Here is a 15916-nt window from a genome sequence, read left to right on the forward strand (position 1 = left end):
ACCAATTTAGTATTGGAGGGCAGTGTGGAGGGTAAAAATGTTAAAGGGAGACCAAGAGATGAATACGCTAAGCAGATTCATAAGGATGTAGGTTGTAGTAGGTACTGGGAGATTAAGCAGCTTGTGCAGGATAGAGTAGCATGGAGCACTGCATCAAACCAGTCTCTGGACTGAAGACCATAACAACAACAACAACAACAACAACAAGGAATACTCACATACCTTAGTACTAGGATGCTCCTGTTATCCTCAGTGATCACTTCAAAATACATTATCGAAATGTTACATTTCATCCCCCTTTATAATCCTTTAATATTCCAGCACATCACGGCTCGTATCAGCCTCCGCCAACATATTACCTTACTAAAACATTTGATACCACCTCCTTATCTACACTATTAACCCTTCAGCAACAGCTTAAACAACAAGCTCAGCAGCATCAGCAGTTGTAGTATCCATTACGAAAAAGAGTTCCGTCACTGTGGCTAGACGGGTCCTTTTAGCGCGTCATTGAATCCAGTTATTCACTGTTTACTTGGAAAGCATGCTCTGCTTGAAGAGAAGTGAATGAAGATATACTCCCAAAAAGAATTGTCAAAAGGACAACACAAAGTGATTATAGACACAGTGCTCTATATACCAAATACTGAAAAATAGATTTCCCAATTGTGATGAAAAGTCAGATACAAGGGTGGTTTGAAAAGTTCGTGGAACTGAATAGGAAAAAATTACTTACATCACTGAAACCTTTTTTATTTTTCAATGTAGTCTCCTTGTAGAATAGTGCACTTGGTCCAGCGACGTTCGAGTGCCTTGATCCTATCTCAAAAATGAGTTTCCTCCAAGCCTGCAAAATAATTGTCAACTCTGGCTATCAGTTCTTCATTTGAAGAGGTGGAAGTCTGATGGAGCCGTACCAGATGAATAAGGTGGGTGTGGTAACGAATCATACCTTAGTTCGTGAAATTTTGCCATGGCAACGGTACGTATGTGGGCGCGCATTGTCTCGATGGAAGATGACTTTCTTCCTTGCTAAACCTGGCCTTTTTCCACGTATCTTTTGTCCAAGAGGTTAGCGTAGTACTCTCCAATAATTGTTTGCCCAGTGGGGAGATAATCTACAAACAGAATTCAGTTTGCATCCCAGAACGCTGATGCCATGACATTCCCCGCCAAAGGAATTGTCTTTGCTTTCTTTGGTAGCAGAGAATCAGCATGTTTCCTTTGCTTTGTCTGTTGTTTTGTCTCTAGGGTATAGTAGTGCACCCAAGTTTCATCTGTGGTCACAAACCGGTGCAGAAAATCTTGATCATTTATCCTAAAATGGGCCAAACATTGTTCCGATATCCCCATTCTCATGCATATTAGATCCAGCATCAAGAGTCGTGCAACCTATATTGCAGATAATTTTTTTCATTTCTAATTCTTCAGTTAAAATGTGGTATACCCATTTCAGATGACATCTGGCAAGTGTGAGCAATTTCACGCACTTACAATCAGTGATCCTACATGACCGTTTTGTGCACTTTTGCAATGATTTCTGGAGTAGTGACACATCTTGGCTGACCACTGCGCACATCATCATCTAAGCTCTCCCAACCAAATTTAAATCACTTTGTCCACTTGGCAAAAGTTGAATATGAAGAAGCAGGTTCCCCCAATGTATTCTGGAAATCAGTATGAATGTCCTTTGCTTTCATACCTTTCTTTATCATGCACTTAATCATTGCTCAAATCTCGATATTTTTATCCCCCAAATCACTATGCAGAAACAACAACAGAGCCACGTCACTGCCACAGCTCTCTTACAGGAGCACTTACGTGGCATGTGGTTACAGCCAACAGTCCAATGAATATCACGTGAGCAACTCGTGCGAGCACTGACCTCTCGTGTTGACTCTGAGAACGTTTCAAACCACCCTCGTATTTTTCACAGTGGGGAAAAAAAGATTACTGAATGAGTTTCAAAGGTGGATGTGGTACATTCACACACACCTTCTTCAATATTTAATATTTGGCACCCGTACCACAGGAGGCATAGAGAGAGAAGTGTTGACAAGCTGAGAGATGCAGGTAGTACTGAAGCAAGAGAGTGGTACCAGAGCTGGCTTAACAAATCACACTGATTCAAGAGGGAATAGAAATAATAAAGAAAATAAGTTATTTTTGAAACAGGACAGTCTGCAGAGCCACTCTTACTGATCAGATTATACAAATGTGGGTGAAAAGATTGAGAAACATATCAGATATGAAACTGCACTGAGCAAAGGAACAAACTTGTGTGATGAAAATAGATACAAACTGAAGGAGAATAGCCATTCTGAAATGCACCACACTTACAGCTAATTACCTTTATTTCAACTTTTTACCTCTTTAGTACTGCACCAAAATACTCGTTATCAATTCTCATTAAACACTCTGAGGCTTTACTTTTTCTCAGTAAAGAAAAATGTGAAAGATGATATACACCGGTGTCCAAAATTAAAACAACAAACTGTTATTTCCCTGTCCCATGTCTAATTCACGATATAATCATACAAAATGTCAACTAATGTCTTTACAATCATATTCTGCACGGAAGATATCATTCCGATCAACGCACAACCACGTCAACAGTGATGTCAGGTCACCTATCAAGCGGGGTAGTGTTTGCAGTATAGTTCCTCATCCACAGCCACTGTGTTCAAAGTCACAGATGGTACCGCCTGCAAATTCTCTGCTCTGAAGGGCCGTAGAAAGAATGGGAGCAGGAGAGTCACAAATTGATGTGGCCCGATGGCTTAATGTGAATCATTCTTTTGCTTGTCAGATGAGGCAACAGTATATAGAGATCAAAACTGTATCCCAGAGACGACGACAGGATCGACCAGGTGTGACATCAGAAACAGTGAACCATTTTTGGCTGAAGCACGCAATGCTACCACCCTAATACTGCACTGCAAGTGACATCTGACCTTGCAACATCCCCTGGACATATTATGTCAAGGAAAATGGTATACAGAAGGCTTTGGCAGAGTGGCTTTTATTGTTAGAGACCTGCTGTCTGTTTACCTGTGGCGTGTCATCACGTAAAGGAACGTCTAGAGTGGAGACATCAACATGTCACCTGGACAGTTAAACCGTGGGACAATGTTCTTGTCACAGATGAGTTGTGGTTTGGTAATGGTGTGTGTAGGGATTATGTTGACCACTCGAACACCTCTTCATGAAATTGTGCTGGTGAATCAGCAATATTTAACTGCTGTCAAGCACAATGAGGAGATCTTGGGATCTCATGTGCGATTGTTGGGTTGGGTTGTTTGGGGAAGGAGACCAGACAGCGAGGTCGTCGGTCTCATTGGATTAGGGAAGGAAGTCAGCCATGCCTTTTCAGAGGAACCATCCTGCCATTTGCCTGGAGTGATTTAGGGAAATCACCGAAAACCTAAATCAGGATGGCCAGACGCGGAATTGCACAATTGTTGCAAGGCGCTGTGAGCTCAGACTTTGTATTGATGGATGATAATGCTCGACCTCATAGAGGATGGGTGGTTTAAGTTTTTATTGGAAACAGAAGAGATTGCGTGCATGGTATGCCCGGCTCGCTCTCCTGATTTGAATCCCGTAGAGCATGTTTGGGATGCACTAGGGAGAAGGGTTGCATCGTGTCAGCATCCACCAACCACTCTCCAAGACTTGAGCAGCTGTGCCAGGAAGAATGGGAATTATTGCCTAAACATGAGATTGATGACATCATTCACAGCATGTCCCATCTTTGTCATGCCTGTATTGGTGCCAGAAATGGTCACACCCCATACTGAGTATATTAACCAGTCATCCGAATGTATGTGTAAATGCGTTAAGTTGGGAAAAAATGAAGAACATTTTTGTCTACCGTTATGCATGTTGCAGATGATTACATTCTGTATTTTTTACAGTGTTCCTACTTTACTATCACCTGTTTATACTGTTTTGCAGCAAAACAAACACAACCTTGCAAAATTTCCATTTCTTGCTTTAGTTTTGGGCACCAATGTAGTTCAGAATGACAGAAGAGGAATGTTGATTATATGAAATGAAAGTGATGTAGTATTTCCAGTACCTCACTATCCCAGCCCTTATTCCTGATGCACATATCTGTTGAAATCTGTGGTGTTTCTCGAACATAACAGTTTGTGTGTCTTCCTGTATTCCAAACATTAAGCATTAGGCTGCATTTGCCCCCAAGCCTATTTCTTCTTGTAATCAGATGCTACATTGACAATATTTTGCAGTTCTACAAGTTCAAATAATAAATTATTTGGTCAAATCCCACACATTAGTTCACATGGGTCAAAGACTGTAGCCTCATGTTTTAAATGGTTTATCACTTTTTGAAAATATTCCATATAGTGTGCCCATGCAGTATATTTTCAGTGACAGTAGTTTCTACATAACTTGTTTATCTCTTCCATTATGCTTTCACCTATATTTTCCTTTGGAGAGCAAGTGGAAATTTTGATATATTCAATGATTTTATTCTACAAATATCCTCAGATATTTTTGACAAAAATTATGAAGCATTATCCTACAGTATGTCTTTCAGTGCTCCTGTTTTCACAAATTAGTGCATTTTTAATTTGTCTGCAAGTACTTCAGCATTAGGTTTTCTAGTCGGGTATAGTTTTACATATTTCATAAAACCTTCTAGTACTACAAACAAATTCTAGTAATGAACAGAACAAATCCACACCTACTAAATCATGTTGGATCTGTGGTTTGACACTATACTTTTGCCCTTGGATAATCTTATAATTTGCCCTGACCTTTTACAGTGGCACACATTTCCACCCATTTTTGTACTTGTCACCACATGTTATTAAAAATTACGTCTCTCTAAGCTTAGCAGTGCTCTTTCTTACACTGTAGCGGTGAAACTATTTATGTAGGTAATTAACTAACAAATATGCATGTTGCTCCAGGAAACAAATTTTCATTGATTTTTGTCATCTTCCTCTGCCTAAACATATACCCTTATGCAAGTGATAATAGTCAGCTATCTGGGATACTCTCCTCCCCCCCACGACTATTGTTCTTTCTGTATATACTCCTGTTCTGGTGACATTAATTTTTCACATGTTAGCAAAATATTCAGTCTTCTTGATGTGTGTATCAACAGCTCATTGCCACATTGTATGATGAGTTGTTATCTTTACTCTGTTTATTATGCAAATCTATAACTTACATTATCATCAGTGTGCATAGTCTTCATAAATAGCTAAGTAAATTATGTTAAATGAAGTGTGGTAATTTGTTACTGTTACTGTTTTGTTTCATGGCTGCTATGTTTTTTACCAGTGTTGCTTATAACGGGGCATTCTCATATTTTATCATAAAAAAAATAAAGTATATTTTTGTTAAACTAATTACAAATTCTTTTTTTGCATTGAAATAATAATAATAATAATAGCACGACTATTCTGACTGTAGACAGGTCAGATGTCATCCCTCAGCCAATGGCGTCATGTGAATGCAATATGGAAGGGTGGGGGTCAGTACATCATACTTCTGGCTGTTCTCAGTTTAGCAGACCTGGTGCCACTACTACTTGGTCAGCTGGCTCCTCAGTTGGCTGAGTGCATGCTGTTCCAGCACTCCCACAAAGGAAAAATCTCTTTCAATACCGAGAATCGAACCCAGGTCCTTTGCATGGCAGTCAGCCACTCTGACCATTCGGCTATGGAGATAGACTTGTATATACTACTGAAGTGCTTGTTGCCAAATATCAAGACAATTTTTGTCATTCTGAATGGCTTTCGAAATGTGCTGCTGCGATTAGATTGAACAAATTGCTGTCCAATACATGTTTTCTGCCTGCTTGCACTCTATATGCTATAGTATCATTTTATGTACATTTTTCTGCAAGTACCCATCTTAAATCTTTTAAACTGCATAGAACTGCTGTTATCATGACACTTTTCAAAGCCGGTGAACAATCCAGTATAGGCCAAGGAGTTAGCCATTTGAGGATTATATTAACAATATAAGGAATAGAATAGAAGAACCATTGAGTTGCAAACAGGCACAACAGACACAACAAAAAGACAGATACACGTGCAGCTATCAGCCAAAGGCTTCCTCAGCAAAGAAGACATACACACAATCACACAAGTGAGCACACATCACGCACAATCGACGTGCACCACTGACAGCTCCGACCAGTTGGAGCTGCATGTCAATTGCAACAAGGACGACGGATGGCAGGACGAGCACAACCAGAGTCCTCCATGTGAGGGACCTATAACCTCTGCTATGTCACGTGTACAGAACTGGATCGGCATGAATTCCTGCGTGTCCCAGCTATATAGGGCAGTGCAAGCCAACACGTCGGGAGTTCGCTCCACCAGAGCTCTGTGCCAATTCTTGTGCCAGCAATTAGCAGCCAACCAGTCAGAGTCTGGTCAGAAGCCAACTGCAGTGAGTCTTACAACTTTCCAATGATGTCGCGAAACATACCTGTTGGCCAACTACACCAAACACTCAACCTCTGTCATTAGGGATTATCAGTGGCATAGTCTTCACGTCCCACTATGTTTATTCACTATGTGTTCCAGGCATATGCATGTTAGTATCTGAGTAGCTGCATTATTATTATTTTTTTTTTTAATTGAGAAGAGTTTTCCTTTATTATCAGAGCCCTCTACTGCTGTTGTAATAAACCCTTGTTCTTGTTTACCTGTGTCTTATTATTTCTTATTGAGCATCTCCTCCTGGGAGACATAGCACGTTGGACCTTGAGCTTTCACATTAGCAGTTTCCTCCTTTGTGTGTGTGTGTGTGTGTGTGTGTGTGTGTGTGTGTGTCTCTCTCTCTCTCTCTCTCTCTCTCTCTCTCTCTCTCTCTCTCTCTGGAGTATTACTGTCAGAGTGCACCCAAATGACCTAAGCAGTAAAACAAGCCCCTGTGTATTCTCAGCAGTAGCATATTAGACATTATGAATGTTAAACATTTTTTTGGTGTTTTTTTTTTCATTTTCACTGAAATTTCAGTGTTGGTTGTGTTAACGTAGAAGATGTACTGGAAGTACTTTTCAAATTTGTGGGAATGGTGTACAATGGTGGGGTTGGGGTCAAATGGTTTCTCGGGCTTCCAAGGCACATTGATGAAGTGTGTTTGCATTAAGTTACCTTCACACTGAAAACAAACTCCAAAAAACTCGGCTGACAATGGTTTTCAACTTAAAGTTTACTTTATCTTTCAGCTGTTGTCAACAGTTGTTTGAAATCGCAAGTTTGAAAAACTAGTTGAGGGAAGTTTTGTCTTGAGTTTTTAGTTTGTGGTCAGTGAGCAAAAACATGGCAGAATTGGGTGGCTGGCACATGCATGTTGCCATGTTGTGTGCTTTGTTTCTTCTGTGTGTTTACACAGTGGTGACTCCCAAGTGCTTCACAGAAGCAACTGTTCAGTTTTTATTAGAAATTGAAATTAGGAAACCTCTGTGGATCCTCATTCAATAATTGTATAACTAAATTATTTCAATTTAACAGTGTATTTATTTTAAGTTTAAGACAGTGATATCTGCTATGTTAATTTGGGTCTTAAAATATATCTTTCATGCTTCCTTTCAGAGGGTAATGGCGCTGTCAACATACAGTGTATCAGCATGTAGGTGCATGTACTTAAACTGTTTCCAGCAACTTATATTTTTAACTCAGAGGGTGAAGTACCTACCAACTACTATGGTAATCTGAGGCCTTAACAATAATTTTCAGCTCCTTGCCTTCAGGTTGTGGGATGCTGGGAAGGAATTGAATATGTAGTATGAGCGGATAAGTGGATGTATTAATGTGTTAAGAATGTATAAAAAAGTAAAATAACAGTACCTACTTTTATAAAATCCTTGAGTACATTTACAGTAACCCAGCACCCTCTAGGGGTTCACTAATCTTGGCCAGTGATATTCAATGACAATACATTAAACTTTTATAATTGTTGCCCGTTGCCAAAAATCAAAGGGTTACAAGAAGCTGCTCTGCTGGTGATAATGCAACTCTAAACCTTGTGTCTTTCTGTTCAATATGTAGTGCTATTAGCTTTAAGAGTTCTTTGAACTGCTCATGCCATACTGAGAAAATTCTTGAAACCTTGCCCTCCTTCAATGTAGATCTCCAATACAGAATTATTAGCTCCGTGGGTTCCTCTTTATAATGAAACTTTCTAAACCCCATGCCTCTTTTTTTCGGATTTATTCAACAACAGGTATCTTTCTTTGGGTTGATTTTTGTGACAAAGAATTTCATCAAGAATTATAGTACAGAGTGCTATTGCATCTTCAGAGCCAGAGTCCATTTTCTTTCTTTAAAAAAAGAAAAAAAAGTCTGATGAATGTGTGTGTGTTTATAAGAGTTTGAAACTGTTGTTTGCCAAACTTACAGCAGTTGTGTGTTTCTGTTTGTTGGATTTGGTTTTCAGTGTGACTGTTTCTTTAGAATGCGTGTTGCATTAATGTCTTGTTTTAGAGGTCTGATGTATAACAGTCTGAAGGATTAAGATCAGCTGAACATTCAGACCCGGGAACTGGTCCTCTACTGTTTATCTGTCCCCATATGCAACCACTTATTTGCAGGGTCACATTGTGTAGCAAGTCTGGAAGAGTGTTGTGAGTCATTCTAGACAGTACCTGTAAGGCATGCTGGGATAATATGTGAACCTACCACTCAGTATCCTGCAATTCCATAATAATAATAATAATAATAATAATAATCTCAAATTGCCATTGTTGCTTAGCCTGGACTGCACAAGGATTTTCAAATCCCCACAAGTGTTGTTACAGTTCCTGTTTGTGTAGAAGCAACCAACTACAGTGACGAGATACAGAGCATGTATTTGGAATGATGGCATTTCAAATCCGTGCCCAGGCCTGGTAATTTAGGTTTTCCGCAGTTTTCTTAAATTGATTAAGGCAAATGTCAGAACGATTCCTTTGAAAGAAAATGGCGGGTTTTTCTTTCCACGTCCTTCTTCAGTCTGATCTTGTCCTCTGTCTCTAATGACCTGGTTGTTAATGAGATTAGAAATGTAACCTAAAATTTTAAAGTATTTCAGATATATCCTTATAATACAGAATAAAACTTGCAAGTCACTTGAAAGATAATAGGCATTGCTGATAAGTGCCACTCCTTTTGATAGTAAGTTTCTATTTCTGGGACTGGGATATGTGGTTTCTGGCTGCACTGAATAGTTCTGGCAACAGAAACTGTTCTATGTGTACTAATAGCTATATGCATGGTTACAAGTTTTGTTGGGCATAATAGGTGTGGCACATAGGTTGAGTGGATGATAGACTGCTACCACAGCAAGTGTGAAGCGGATTTCTACCACAGCAAGTGTGAAGCGGATTTGGGACAGTGAAAATGTTGGTTTTGAGCATGCTTTAATGTTGTAGATGTTACAGTATATAATACTCTTGACAAAAAGTCTTTGTAAAGATAATGTCTTTATAAAAAGAAAACAATCATTCAAGAATTCATATGCATAAAGATACAGTTGAGCTGGCTTGTACGTATCTTCAGTAGACACAGCTCTTTTACAACTGATAAGCTACATACAGAAGTAAACAGACATTACTCTTATGTTTCTTAACCACAATGGCTAAACTGTCTATATAAATTTAATAAAGTATCTCAGTCTTAATATATGTGAACTCAAGTATGAGGCATGTTTTTTTAAGTAAGTATCATTTTGAAATTTAAAAAAGATGCGCTAAGATATGTCAACAATTTTATTTTTACATGAAAGCCTGTACCTTAATCTGCTTTTCTACATATTTCCTGTCAATACTGAGGCACTTGTCATAATGTGGTACCAGTTTTTGAATACCCTCCTCATAGAAGTCTGCCGCCTGACTTGTTAACCACTGCATCACCACTTTTTTGACTTCGTCATCGTCTTGAAGACGCTGACCGCTCAGGTGTTTCTTCAAATGCAGGAACAGATGGTAGTCACTGGGCGCAAGATTGGTGCTATACAGAGGATTTCCCATCGAAAAGATGTGATGAGATCTTTGGTCTGATTCGCCACATACAGACGGGCATTGTCTTTCTGCAAAAAGATGCCCTTGTTCAACTTGCCACGTCTTTTGTTCGGAATTGAACAGCGTAGATTGTGCAATGTCTTACAGTAAGCTGCTGCATTGATTATCTCATTACAAGGCAGAAATTCCACAAGCAATACTCCTTTTCTGTCCCAAAAAACTGTGCACATGATTTTCCAGGCAGAAATTGTTTGCTTTAACTTAACTTTTCTGGGTGAATCTGAATGCCGCCATTCCATGGACTGTTGCTTTGATTCTGGTGTGATGTAGGCCACCCATGTTTCATCGCCCGTAACAATTTGGCTTAAGAAATCATCACCATTATTGTGGTACCACTCAAGGAAAGCCAATGCACTGTCTAAACATTTGGTTTTGTGCACATCCATCAACATTTTCGGTACCCAGCATGCGCACAGTTTTCGGTAATTCAAGTGCTCGGTCACAATGCCATACAAAACACTACGAGAAACATTAGGAAAGTCATCCCGCAAGGAGGAAATCGTAAAGCATCTGTTTTCTCTTACCTTATTGTCCACTTCCTGCACCAAATTTTCATTACCAACCTAAGGATGCCCACTCTGTTGTTCATCATGCACATTTGTGCGGCCATCTTTAAATGCTGTCAGCCACTTTCTTACAATTCCATCACTCATAATGTTTCCTCCATAAACTGCGCAGATCTCACGATGAATATCAATTGCTTTTAGGCTTTTAGCACTAAGAAATCTTATAACAGCCTGTACTTCTCAGTCGGCAGGACTCACGATTATCGGGGGCATCTTAAACGCTCAGTACACAACGTAAACAAGGAAGAATCATACTGTAATGGCGTCAGTGCGTAGACAACAGATGTAGGTACCCAGTGCACATGTGAAGAATGCCGACTGCAGTGCTGCGGTCGCGGTGTGGCAAAAGAGTACTTACTTAAAAATCACGCCTTGTATTTACAGTAGTAATGTGTGCTAATTTGTCTTTCTCATTTTTTGTTTTATATTTATGTGTACATAAAATTATGAAAGTTGGCATATAATTTCTGTGCAGGTTAGTTATTCTTCTGACATACTTGTAACAGGAAGTGTGTCAGTGTACAGTACAGTATTTTGAATTTCATCTGCATCATATACTAATCTAACACCCAAACCTCCAGATGTCAGACACTCAGATCGATACCAAATGTTCTGTGTCAATAGAGTATCAACCAAAACACCGATTTAGTTCATGCTCTCATCCATAAGAACAGGCATAAATGGTAATTAAAAGTAACACCAGAACTACAGAACACAGGAAAAGTGTACCTGTGAATCATTGTTCCATAGATCTTGTGTGGGTGACTTGGTCGAGCGGAGGTCGTCATACGAAAGGTCCCGCATTCCACCCTGCTAATGGCAAATGTTTTAACTCTTCATGTGTGAAACTGTTATATGGGAGAACATTTTCCTGACATTAAAAGGACTTTTCAGAGTTTTTGGCAGTCTGCAATTCACTTCGTTACTTGGAAGTAGCAGACCTATAGAATACATTCATATCATACGTGCGGAAATAGTAGTAGTAGTAGTAGTAGTAGTAGTAGTAATAATAATAATAATTGACTGCAGATGGCAGTGCCGCCACACATCAGATATGCGTGTTGTCGCTAGAGTCTCGTGTTTATGGACAGACAGGACGAGAAGTACATTTACATGTCAGGGAAATGTTCTCAGCAGGGTTTGAACACATGGCATATGACAATAAATGCTCTACCAACTTTTTTTTCTTTAATCCCATTTTTTTCATTGCACTTGTTCGGTGCGGACGTCCTGTGACACCTGTTCAAGTTCATCATTGATCCATTCACTCAGTCTTTTTATTACAGAGGGTAGCTAACCATCTATCTGATCAAACACGACGAGCTACTGAGCCAGCACCAACTCACCTACACAGGATCTACAAAGCAATGACTTATAGATACACTTTCTGTGTGCTCCGTAGTTCTGGTGTTACTTTTAACTATGTTTATGCATCTTACACTGGATGACAGCACATAACACGAACTAAATTGCTGTTTTGGTTGATAATCTTATCAACATACAAAATTTGGTACCGATCTGCGTGTCTGACATCTGGAGGTTTGGGTGTAAGTACATGTTGAAATGAACCTGTGAATGTAGTCAGTTTCATTCACATTCAGGGATTATGATTATCTTTCCAATTTCTGCCCTCTTTCTGATATTTTTTAGAAATTTTGTTTTATTCTTAGAACCCATTATCTTTTCTCTAGGTTTTTGCAGAGGCTTTTGCCTTAGAAGCTCGTTTCTCAGAAAAGTTACCTGTCCCTCCAATAGGCGGTCCAGATGATCCAAGAGAGAGCGTAGAAAAGTTTTACGATTTTTGGTACAACTTTGAGTCATGGAGAGAGTTCTCGTACCTTGATGAAGAAGACAAAGAGAAAGGACAGATGTGAGTATCTCATTAATACTTTGACATTGCTTTGTAATGGGAGAATTATGTTGGGGCAGATTTTTTTAGTGATAATGTGATGCCGAGTTAATCCATATTATTTAATCTCCCAAACAGCTCAGTCAGTGTTAGGAACAGATACTGTACGTAAAACATTGTTAGTAAGTTGGACTTGAAGTTTTAAATTTTGAAAGCAAGGGTGAAAAGAGAACACTGTTATTTAATGTCTTGCAAGTGCTACATTACACATACATTGCAGGCAAAATAATCCATACTATTTGGGGCTCATGTTTCCCTGTGCTACCCAACTATAAGCTCATCATATACAGAACATTACCTCCTTCCACCCCTCCTCCGCACCCCACTCCCAAATAAATTCCGAGTAATGAAATTAAAAATATCTACCATAATGAGTTTAACATCGTGTACTGTAAACTTACACTAAATGTTAGCTGCTTAAACTATGGTAATAAAAGAAAGTGTAAAATACATAGAAACAAAAGGTTTAATATCAAGGACTGCGTAAGCTAGTTTAATATCAAGGACCGCCTACGCTAATGATCTGATATAATTTTCTTTACCAGCACCACCATTATCATATTCATCTTCATTTGTAGACCTATTGCTGTTTCTTCCTTGCCGATCCTTCTCTCATATTATACCGTCTTCTGAGTCATACACAGAATTGGATATGCAGCACTTTTTTAAAAAAATCCTTTTCCTACATATTTTCTTTAAATCAACTCAGGCAATAAGTATCAATTTCTCATCAGATGTACTGAAGGGTTCTTTATATTCCCTGACAGAGATGGGGCATGATCTGCTTGAAGAAGCTGTTCATTCTTTTTAGCAGCTAAGGTGGTTTCCTTTATGCAGATTTCCTGCTTACAGTCTTGAAATTTGGAAATAATACCACTAGGAGTTTGTAATATACCTTTGTTGGTCTTTCATATCTGTTCCTTAACTTCCTGTGCAAGAAATCCAGCATGAAAATTTCTTTCTTGTTAACCCTTTGACTGCTACACATTTCCTCACTGCATTCCATGCTGGGTGCAGCTTTGTTGTCACCTAATTCTGGTATCAGCACTGAGAGATTGCTTTTGGGTCACTACCGTATTTACTCGAATCTAAGCCGCACTTTTTTCCGGTTTTTATCATCCAAAAAACCACCTGCGGCTTAGAATCGAGTGCAAAGTAAGCGGAAGTTCTGAAAAATGTTGGTAGGTGCTGCCACAACTAACTTCTGCCGTCGAATAGATGAGCGCTACACAGGCATGATTTGCAGGCACAAAAATAAATACTGGCACCAAAACCTCTGCGTCAGCAAATAAATTAAAAGAAAAGGTAGAAGAATGTAAACATAATGCCGTGTATTCTTTCGTGTTTGCTGCTATCTCATTTAAATCCTGTCTGCCTAATTAACTACGAAAGTAGAGTGAGACAACAGCAAACACGGAAGAATATACATATCATGTCATGTTTATATTCATATTATTCTTATGCTGAATAGTGATAGTCAGAAATGAAGCACGGCAACTGACTAGATTTTTAAATCTAAGATGACTCTAATTTCAGTGCAGAATGTAATGTACTGAAGAGGCGTCTGCAAAAATTTTCAAACGCAGAAAAATTTTCGCTCAACTCTCGTTCTGAACATCTTCTATCATAAGCAGTATATTATTTGGTTCTTGTTGATCATTATCAAAGAAAGCAGCAGTGTAAGAAACAACAAATAGCAGTCTCTTGTCTTTCTGTCACTTATGAGACAATTACTCCCCTTTTTTTTATTGTAAGCGGCAGTAGCATGCACAAAAGTGAGCCATGCTGCGAGCGACTACAGGTCGTAAACACTCATTATCAGAATGCGACAAACACTGCATGACACAGTACAGTAATGCAGTTTCAGCTTAGAGTGACATAAACACCTATAACAAAGAGAATGGCACTTATCAGATCAAAGCACAATAAGCAATCGATTCAAACCAGACAAAGCACGTGAAAAAGGAAGGGTACCCGTATAAATACGGACGGAGCGCCTGATACATAGCAATGCTTAATTTGTAAATCTTAACTGTTAAGCTTATGACTTGAACCAAACTACTGTAGCTGTATCTTCATCCATTCGACCTAAATTGTGTCTCATGTTACAATGGACCAACTTTGTTTCGATTTGGAGGTGCGGTCTAAGACTTTTCTCTCGTCTTGTACTTCGAGTCCAGGTGCGGTTTAGATTCGGGAAAATTATTTTTCCTTGATTTCGAGTCTCATTTTTCAGGTGCGGCTTAGATTCGAGTGCGGCTTAGGTTCGAGTAAATACGGTAATTGCAACTAGTTTTGCTGCAGAGCCCAGCTTGTACTGTACTGAATATTCATACAGTTCTGGGAGTGACAACCCCATCTGTCACCTTGAGTTTGGCACCTCCAATAAAAAATAAATGCAGTTAATCCGACACCTAAAATTTTTCATTTTAAAGCTAACACTATCTTACTACTTGTGTGCCGGGAATGGATGACTGTCTGCATTTGAGTTTTCTTTGAAGCAGTTATGCATAAGTCTTAGTTTCTTGAATGGAAGTTATGAAATAAATGCTGTAGAAGTGAAAAATTCAAACCTTCCCTGTTCATCTGTGCTAACACAATAGCTCTTCTGTAAGAAGACACCAGTGTACTTGAGATCTATTTATAAGTTACCATTGTATTTCAATAGCCAGTCCCAAGCCTAGTTGAGAAAGGAGGAGGGGGAGGAGTAACACCTCATTATTAAAACTTTGGTTCACCTGGCCTGGGTGATAGTACCTCGTGAGGGATCCTTGCCAGGGATACAGTGAAGATCTCAATGGCAGTGAAGGCAGAGAAGATGGACTTCGGTACAGCAGAGCTGGCAGAAGAGGCACCTTTTCTCTTTGGGTATAAAAAGAGTACAAGTAGCGACTGTACCCCAGAGGGGCAGCTAGAGACAGCGTCTGACTCATAGTGAGCAGCTGATTTTAGGCTGGGCATCCTACTGCCTGTGTGGAAAGTAACAGGAAACTACCACATTACATTCTCAAGCAGTACATGGTATGTCTTTCCATATGAAAGTTTCCGGAGATAAAACTTTCCCTCATTCAGATCTCTGGGAGGGGAACACATTGAGAGTAGACATATTTGAAAGGAAGAAGGGACAGTAAAGGAAGGAAAGATAAGGATTTGAACATGGAATGTGAGGACACTACTGCAAGCAGGAAAGCTAGAGAATGCAAAACAGGAGATGAAAAGGAACAAATTAGATGCCCTCAGTTTGTGGGAAATGAGATGGGGAGATAACAAGGAGATAGAAAGTAGAGATTATAAGCTCTTTTACTCGGGAGAAATCAAGAGTATTGAAAACGGAGAAGGAATATTGATAGGGCAAAAGCTGAAAAATAAGGTAATGCAGGTACAATATAT

General features: G+C 39.3%; 1 protein-coding gene across 1 annotated transcript in view; it reads left to right on the forward strand.

The window, feature by feature from the left end:
• Positions 1-15916, forward strand: part of LOC126298361 (dnaJ homolog subfamily C member 2-like) — a 195450-nt gene that overhangs the window by 99892 nt on the left and 79642 nt on the right. Inside the window, exon 5 of the mRNA XM_049989661.1 lies at positions 12309-12487. Within this exon, the coding sequence (XP_049845618.1) occupies positions 12309-12487 (179 nt within the window). The remainder of the gene's footprint in view (positions 1-12308; positions 12488-15916) is intronic.

Source organism: Schistocerca gregaria, chromosome X (assembly GCF_023897955.1).
Source record: "Schistocerca gregaria isolate iqSchGreg1 chromosome X, iqSchGreg1.2, whole genome shotgun sequence".
NCBI classification, from domain to species: domain Eukaryota; kingdom Metazoa; phylum Arthropoda; class Insecta; order Orthoptera; family Acrididae; genus Schistocerca; species Schistocerca gregaria.